The sequence below is a fragment of the Cannabis sativa genome, chromosome 1, assembly GCF_029168945.1.
Source record: "Cannabis sativa cultivar Pink pepper isolate KNU-18-1 chromosome 1, ASM2916894v1, whole genome shotgun sequence".
In the NCBI taxonomy this organism is placed as follows: domain Eukaryota; kingdom Viridiplantae; phylum Streptophyta; class Magnoliopsida; order Rosales; family Cannabaceae; genus Cannabis; species Cannabis sativa.
The window spans coordinates 32,707,629-32,717,145 of record NC_083601.1 but is presented as its reverse complement, the minus strand read 5'-3'; the positions used below and the strand labels follow the sequence as shown (position 1 = coordinate 32,717,145).

General features: G+C 32.0%; 1 protein-coding gene across 1 annotated transcript; it reads right to left on the bottom strand.

Annotated features, from left to right (window-relative positions):
• Nucleotides 1-2,349: 2,349 nt before the first annotated feature.
• Nucleotides 2,350-5,001, bottom strand: LOC115708236 (SUN domain-containing protein 1). Its single transcript, XM_030636454.2, has 2 exons — nucleotides 3,721-5,001; nucleotides 2,350-2,838 (listed from the first exon to the last, which is right to left on the bottom strand). Exons 1-2 carry the CDS (start codon nucleotides 4,801-4,803, stop codon nucleotides 2,533-2,535), a joined length of 1,389 nt encoding a protein of 462 aa, XP_030492314.2. The 5' UTR covers nucleotides 4,804-5,001; the 3' UTR covers nucleotides 2,350-2,532.
• Between the last annotated feature and the right edge of the window lie 4,516 nt (nucleotides 5,002-9,517).

Here is a 9,517-nt window from a genome sequence, read left to right as displayed (position 1 = left end):
CAACTAAAACAATTATAAGATAATTAAAATATAAAAGCCAATTACTTAAAAAAAAATATCATAAAAACTCAGCTATGTTTGTTAGCTGAGAAATAATTAAATTAAAGTAACTTTTAATTAGTTATGAAATAATTATATGATTAGCTGAAATAATTAAATAACAAATATGTTGAGAAAAAAAAAACATTAATTGACAAGTTACATTGGCAGCAAAATCCTTTTTCCTTTTTGTATTAATTGAAGTGACTGACATAGTTTACATTAATTCTGTACAACAAATTGACGTGGATATTGAAACAAGAAATATTCCATGCAGGAATCAAGACAAATAGGCAATAGCATAGCCCTATTTATATATTGAAATAAATTCCATTTTTTTAATCAAACATTTTTCTTTGACTAAGAAAATAAAAAACAGTGGCTATAGGTGGGTGTGTGTCTTGGAGATTCTGGATTCGAGTCCCAAATAAAATATAGTTGTAATATATAAACGCTTAAATAATAAAAAAAAAACACTAAGAAAATTAAAAAAAAAATAAGATTTAAATTATTTGTTCATCGATTCAGAAAAAAAAAAATCATCGATTGAAAGTTATAACCAACTTTGTTGATTGCATATTCTTTGTCATCGCTCTCACTAGCTTTCTACATTGTATAGTCTTACCCTATGTTAGGATATAAAACTGGAGTAAAAGAAATATTTAGTAAGGCAATTGAAGAGAAGAAAAAAAAAAGTGGTAGAGTAGAATAAAAAAGTTAAAGCTAGTGAGAGAAAGAGAGATTTCATTAATACTAAACAAGAGTGAAAAACATAGTGCAATGGGAGCTTTATATACTAGCGGAGTAGAGTAATTAATTAGTTACCACTATTTGTAACAAACTAACACTCATCAGCTCAACTAACTCACACTTAATAGATGGAGAGTGATGTTTTGCAATCCTATCTTGTCTGTGAGTATGTTGAAGTTGAACTGAGTAGAGAAAACAAAGGCTTGATTAACATTTTGATCCTTAGTAGAAATGTGTATTGCTTTGATGATTCCCTCTTAAGTTTTTTTTCCACACAGTATGATAGTCTATCTTGATGTGTTTGATTCTTTCATAATAGACTACATTAGCTGTAATGTGTTGAGCAATTTTATTATCACAATGCAAGATTGCTAGTCCTTTATGGTTAATTTTGAGCTCTTTCAAAATTGACAATAACCATATAATATCACATGTGGTGTTTGTAATGGCTTCATACTTTGCTTTTGCAAAAGACATTGTTGAAGCCGGTGAAAGTTTGTGGATTTGAGCTTACCTTAAATGAATACAGGTTATTTTTGGACATGATTCGCCTGACCGTATAACCGTTTAATAAACAAGTCGTATTTAGGTTGACTCGTATAATTCGTATTTGATCCTTTGAAATTAATGTAGAACTTTAACAAATTACAAATAAGTTATAAATATGTTGTATATATCATAAACAATGTTAAACAAGCTATTAATATATTAATAAGTTGGCATATTTAAATAAGATTCATTTATAAACAAGTTACCTAAACAAGTTACCTGAATCATATTGTGTTAATGTGTTTATAAACGAATTTTATTTGAGTTTTATTTTTTTACATAATTATTAAACTAGTCGTATCTTGTAATGTATAAGTCTCAATACAATACGAATGTGGCCCATTAACATAAATTATCACCCCTAATAAGCTATTACCTATGTATGTCATAGTTGTAAGTTGTAAGCTTAGCTAAGAATGAAAAACATGTAATTATATATTAAAGATAAGAAGGGAGGGGTGGATAGATTGACCGACTGATGGGGGCAGACACGACGCACAAATGGTTGGTTTTTTTTTTTTTTTTTTTTTTTTTTTTTTAACTTTTTTGTTATTATTTAAGGTGAAAGAAAATGAATGGAAGAGATAATGGGGTCAAGATGTTAGGATTTTTTCATATGTAAAAGACCCAAACATGTAAAGTGTGTTATATTTAAGTTTCAGGGGCAACAAATGTGGCCCATAATACTATTACCTAGAGAAATTTTGCCCAAACACAACAAATAATTTTTATCTTTTTGTATTTTAAAATATTAAAATGTCATTTCAATAAAGTAACTTTTCTATTATTTTGCCATAACAACTAATTCATTTTAACCATTCCAATACAATAATTTTTTTGTATACTTTTAAATTTAATTCCATTTCATTTTATATTCTAATTTTTATTTTTATTTTTTTATTCTTTCCAACCAAACGCTACCTAAAATAAATGAGCATTAGTTACCCTTGATCTTTCGTAATATGGTTCCACTAATAAAGATGCACTCTTGGTTCATTACCATCGCAGACGAAGATAAATAAAAATTCATATATACTTTAAGCTCATATATACATTTTCCCTAAATGTTCAGCTAGAAAAACCTAGATACAATTACAAAGCAAAATACCCTGACTAGTATCCAGAATCTAATGAAAGATACAATTCAAGCTCTGTAATTAGATCAGATCAAGAGAGAGGGCGAGAGGCGAGATGTCAAGATTGCATTGGCATCATAGAAAGTGAGTATGGCTCGTGACCGTGCATCCTCAAGCGATAAATGCAAGTATGAGAAGGGCTTCCATGGTTGGAAGTGAAATCAAGCCTGATAGTATCAACAACGTTGGACCCAACTGACTCCAACACATTGAAGGTCTGTGCATTGCTCTTCTCAAGGTCATAACTGAACTCAGCTAGAAGAAACATCTTCTCTGAATCATAAGACCGTTCAGTATTACGCTCCTGCAGCCACCCAGAGACTCTGCAATTCTTGGGAGCACTTGATCTGTCGAAAGCAACACTCTATACATATATCTTAGCCTTAATACAATGTCATTATTTTAAAAAATAAAAATAAAAATATACCAATTAATTTACTTTTTTAATTTATTTTCCACATGTAAAATTTCTACAAAAAAAATTAAGCACTTTTTTTCCTTGTTGTGGCTGCAATATACAATAATCTTATTTATTATATATATATATATATATATATATATATTTGTTAGTACTTTCTATTGTAGTAGGGTTTAGATCGCACAACCTATAGTACCAATCTTTGATTAGTAAAACTATTATTTCCTATAAATAAAAAAAAATTAGCATGTACTAACATTTATACAGACAAATCGGAAGAACCATCCTAACATCAAAACATACACAGAAACATCCCCTAAAGAGTACAGACACATCTAACAGCACAACATTACAAAAATCTAAGACTGGTCTACAAACAGCATTTAAAATCATGAAGTGCAATTGACAAATTAGAAAACTAATCCAGAAATATTCAATCGAAATATATGGCCATAGTGCCAAAGAAAAAAATACCAGCTTAAAATTAAAGGCATTATAGATTCATCCACAGACTAAAAATCTATTTAGCCAACTCATCAACATGTTCCTATACTGAATATTGCTTGTCAATTAAAGCATTGGCAAACTTATCAGGACACTCGCCATATAGTGCTGTAATTTAAGCATTCATATATCACAAGCTATAAGCATGAGAATTTCTACCATAATTCTACTGGAGTTGTATTGAACATCAAATATAAAACATGTCCAACTACGAAGTTTTCTGACACAGAGAAAACCCAAGAAAAGAGAGAGATATATAAAATAATCACGATTCCAAAACAAGGTTATTCAGTGTGTATGATTGTTCTGTAAAGAAAATAATACCTTGGCAACATGTTCCAGAGTAACAGCTTCAGGAATAATTGCTTTCCTCAGCCTAATCTCAACAAACCCACTACTGCCTTTCAATGCAAAACATTGTCCTGGCTCTCCAAAACTCGGCTTTAACATCTTTCTGGCATCATTGTGAATCACATTTCTTGCACTCATTAGAAACAATTTGCTTAATTTTCCTACCAAATAAGGTTCGGAGTGCTTCACAACCATGGCTCCACCACTAGCCAAAGCATAATCCACCCGCCCAAGCCCGTCAGCTGCGTGTTTCTCAATCTCCTTCAATACCAAATCTCTTGCATACACCCTGATGTCATTCAAACTAGCTTGTCCTTTACCAGCATCATCTCCCATAATTTTGTTCTTCAGTTCCTCAAAAATCTTATCAAACTCCTCCCTAGACAACCAATTAGCATCTTTCAACTCACCTAATGACCTCTCTAAAGCTTCACCTTGGGACTCCAATTCAATCAATCTATTCTCTAATACAGACCCTTTCTCCTCAATCATTTTCCCAAACTCTTCTCTCAACCCTCCAACCTCATTCTCAATCTTCCGATCAACGACCTCCACTTGAACCTGCATCATCTTCGTCGTGGACTTAAAAAGCTTCTCTAGTTCCGCAATTCGTCCTTCTAAATCAGAAAACGCTAAAGGGGGACCTTCTCCATCATCTCCAGATCGCAAGGCAAACTTCCTGAGAATCTGAACAAGACCCGCAATCAAAATCAGAAGAACGAAGTTCTTAGCAAAGACACTGAGGACGGTGACCCAACGGGGTTTCCGAGAGGTCACCTTCCGACCCCGCCAAGCGGTGGTTGTAACAGTGGAGGTTGCAGCGGATTTCTTGGTCTGTACGGCTTCCTTGGAGGTTCGCTCGAGAGTAGCCTCACCCCTAATCGAGTGGTGACTCAGATCTCTGCCATTACGGATAGTGGATTTATCGTCACCGGCCTTATGTTGAGGCTCAGCAGAAACCAACTCGATATTTTTTAAATTCTCTGTAGACACCACAACCGCCGACCTCCGCCGAGTACCGGGGTTCGCCGCAATGGATGCGGTCGAAGCCGACATTGGGTTTCTCCAAACTCAGCAAATGAAATTTGGTACAGAATTCTGAGTGTTGTTCGCTTCAGAAATCAGCAAACACAAAAACCGAAACCCCCAAAAAATTCCCATCGAAATTTGGAGGAATTGAACGGACAGAATAGAAAACTGGGGAAAGCCATGAAAGGCAAAATTTGAATGACCGATGCGACGGTTTAAGCGGTTAGTATAGGTTGATGATGAATGCTTATTCTGAAGGCCACGAACTGTTCTTACTGGGCCTCTGTTAGTACAAGCCCAACTCAACTTTTGGAGAACTATTATTAATAATGCCATTTTTATATACTTCAATTAGCAATATACCATTTCTATTATATATAGCCCAAGTTTTTTCGTTTTACTGCTTTTTTATGTGAACATATCTGTTTAGTTTTTTTTTTTTTGCTTGATTCATATTTATTTAGTTAAAATAAGAATATAAGGTAAATCTCATCAAGGTAATATAAGAGAACAGAGAGTAAATACTAGTCTTAACTATTGGCTCTTATGTCTTTGTTATTTTCATGAAAGTTTTTTTTTTTTAAGAAAAAAATTCTCATGAAATTTGTTTAAACATGACTTGTTTAGAATTTGACCATACCACTCATGCTATTTGCTGTCATGGCATTAAACCACACATATATATTTAAGGCAGGTACTTGGGGGTTTGACCGTTTGAGTTATTCAACCGATGATGTTGGCAAGGTTCTTGCCGACCAAAACTTGTTTTTTTTCAATAATGGTGTCACATATTCACTCATATTCATAATAGGCATAATATTGGTCTTCCAGTTTTAGGAGTCACACACTGACTATAAAATAACAAAGTTTTCAACTCCATTCATTAGGTGTGGTTGTAATTAGGATCAATAAGTTGTTCTTTCTTAGATTTAGATGGAGCTAAAGCGTTATGGGTGATTTCCACATGTGACTCAATGCTTGTATGTTAAAAGTCTTGACAATTTGATTCAAAATTCAGGCTCCGGTCTTGGGTTTTTCTTTGATTTTGCTAATTTAAATTTCAAGCATTTGAATTCTTTATATGCAGGTTTTGAGTATTCTTGTGTAGATGTTAGCCCCTATATGACTTTATTGACTTTATTGCAAATTTCAAGCATTGAATTCTTTGTTGTTTGAAGTTTTTTTTTTTTTTTTGGATGAATTAGTTTTTATTCAATATTTTAAAAATTTACAAAATGTCTTAAATAACTCATACAATTTTCCAAAAAAATATAGATATTAAGAAAAAGAAATTCTTTAGGATATTTTATTTTCTGAGAAAAGAATATGTAATATCATCCTAAGAGGTAGGACTGAATATTGGGCATGTTGACCGAATTTCAAGTGATAAAAAGGTGAACTCGAACCTGCCTGGTCACATGTCGTGGGTTGGCGGGTTTAGGTCAGTGAAGTTGGGCAGGTTAACTATTTTTTTAGCATTACTAAATTATTAAATTTAATAAATTATATGTTCATATAATAAAAGAAATGTATAATCATATAATATATAATATATAATATATATTGTATTATGTAATTTTATTTTTTAGAAATAGTTAATATTATTATATTTGTAGTCTAAAGTGTAAAAATTTGTATTATTATTAAAGTAATTTAGGTAAAAAAAAAAATCGAGTTTACGAGCGAGTCCAAGTTCAACCCGAAACCTGATCACCTAAAATATCAAACCCAAATTTATCTGAAAGGTCCACCAGGTTGAACCCGACCCGCCCGACCGAATGGTCTACCGGATTGGCGGGTTGGTTGGGTCGGGATTTATGTTCAATCTTACTAAATAGTCACTTTAAAATAGCTAAACTTTAAAATTTTAGCTAAAAAGTAATAAAAGAGAGGTCCAATAAATGAGCTATATATTTTACAAAAAATTTAAAGTAGGGCTGCACATGTAGACCCGCGAACTCGAAAACCCCGACCACCCGCCCCAACCCGCTGCCAAAAAAATCGAAAAACCTGAAAACCCGTGTGGTCGAGTCGGGTTCAACCCAAAAATACCTCCAAACAAGTTTCGGGTTCGGGTATGGTTAATTGATTTTTTTTTTTTGGTCGGGTTGTAACCCGTAACCCGAAAATATATATATATATTTTTTATTTAAAAGTTAATACTTAATAATATTAATTTTATTTTATCATCACATTCAAAAAAAAGTTTGTTCGAATTCACTATATTCACGGCTCACCCACGAAGCCACGAACCAAACTAGACAGACCAAGAAGAGTCACCCTCAAAAATTCCTAAAAGTCAAGAAAGCTTCTTCTTCTCTAAGGGCGGCGACAGCGACGGCGACTGCTTCTCTTCTCCGGCGGGGTCGCATCGCAAAGGTCGACTACTCGACTCACGGGCTATGTATAACTTGTTACATAAGTATCTAGATTAATTTATATATATATAATTATATAAAAGTATATTTCTCAACTATATTTTATATAGAGAGGATGTATCTAATTAAAAAAAGATGGTTTTAAATATCTAAATAAATCATCACCTCCCCCATCAAATTCCTGTAAGACAATTCTGACCTTCTCCGTCTAGGAGGGAGTACTGAATAACTACACACCCGACCCAAATTATGTTAGAAATAAAATAAAATAGCATTTTTAAAAATTTAATTTCATTTGAGCCCGTAAATTAAAATAAGACCTGAACCCGACCATGCCCAACCCGACTACAGCCGACTCGATACCTGACATACCCGAACACCCAAAAATCGGGTTCGGTTGTGTATTTCCAAAACCCGAAGCCCAACTACCCGACTACCCGAAAATCCGACCCGTGTCCAGCCCTAATTTAAAGCATGTTGTAGCTTAGCTACATTTAACTTATACTATTTATCTTTCAAACTATTATTTTATTGATTTATTTATCTTTCTATCTTTTCTTATCTCATTTTTATTTGTATTTAATTTGAAAGTAATAAAAATATAATATAAATTTTTGGCGTAAAATATAATATTTAAATATTACGAAAAAAAATTAATGTTTTGTGTAATATAAAATTTAAAAGTAAAATAAAAAAAATATATTCTAGTGATATATTTTTTAAAAAATAAAAGAATAGAATACATGTTTAGAGTGCTCTTTCAAGTTTTTCTATATCCTTTTTAGGGGGTACATTATAGAATTTCGTTCATTCAATATAAAAAGTACTGAGAAATTCTATAATGTACCCCTTAAAATGGATACATTAATGCACCTTTATCTGTTTTAGCACCTGAAATAATTTTTTAGTCAAATTTTTTCTCGTATGTTATAGTTATTTAAGATATTCTGCAAAATTTTAAGAAATTTGGAAAAAATTAACACGCCGAAAATTACGTTCAAATAGTGTATTGAACGCGTGACTATTTTATTTTATACGTGTGTAAAATAGACTGTTTGAACATTGTTTTCTATATTATAAATTATTCGGAATTTCTTAAAATTTTGTAGGTTATCTTAAATAACTATATAACATACATGAATATGAAAAAAAAAAAAAATTTACCGAAACAAGTCAAGAGTGTATTAATATATCTCTTTTAAAGGGGTAAGTAGAATACTTTACACAAGTAAAATATATTATTACTAATTTATTATTAGGTATGATTGACGTGGGCAGTGTAGCGAAAAGAGTGATTATTATTAATTAAAGATCTCATTATGACAAACACTAGAGAAATTCATTGATTATTATTAATAAAAGAGTATTTTTTTTTCTAATAAAAAGAAAAGTAATAGGCTAATGCCAAAATAAATTTAAAAAATTAACAGACTAAGGGCATCTCCAATGGAGAAATTTAAATTTAGTGTTAAATCAACACTAAAAAACTACTATTTCAACACTAAATTTTTTTTTTCAATTCCAACCACAACACTAAAAATTACACCAAATTTTATATTCTTTATTATTTTATTAATAAAATAAGAATATTTTAATACTAAATATATATAATTATTTACTTTTTCTTCTTTAAAGTATTATTTAATTATTAAAAACTTTTTTTAAAAAAAATAGTGTGGTCTACAGTGTCCCACTAAATTTGGTGGGACACTGTAGACAATGTCATTTATAAGGATAGGTTTAGTGTCCCATTGGAGTAAATATGGTGTGAAACTACACTATATTTGGTGTTTAGTGTCCCATTGGAGATGGCCTAAGTAATTACTGCCGTTAAACTCTTGCCTCATTAAGAGAAATAATGAATTTGGCAAGGTTATGAGTTATAAAGTTCGCAAAGTAATTACAAAACAAAAACTTAGAAACATTAAGTTTATCACAAACTAAATAAATATCTTGTAAAACCAAACTGTATATAATCCGCTAAACGAGCCACTATTTTATTCACGAGTTTTGTAACAATTTGACAATCCATCTCCACCTCAATATTATGATATTCAAGACGAGAGCACAATTGCAAGTTGCAACCCAACCAACATAGCCATAGCTTTGGCGACAGACGGAACTAAAAACCCATTGTCGGGATCATTACAAACGCCACACAACAGCCTCTAAAGTCCTGAATGACAGCTCTAAAACACATACAACAGTCAGAAGGTCGCAACACAACATCAATATTAAGTTTTAAGTTTGAACCACCCTTCAGTTGAAGGTGACCACGGTGCCTTCAGGAGCCGACCAGTCGGACTAACAGTCGAAATATGACTAAATGCCACACATCTAATTCACATGTGAGCTTCTTGATA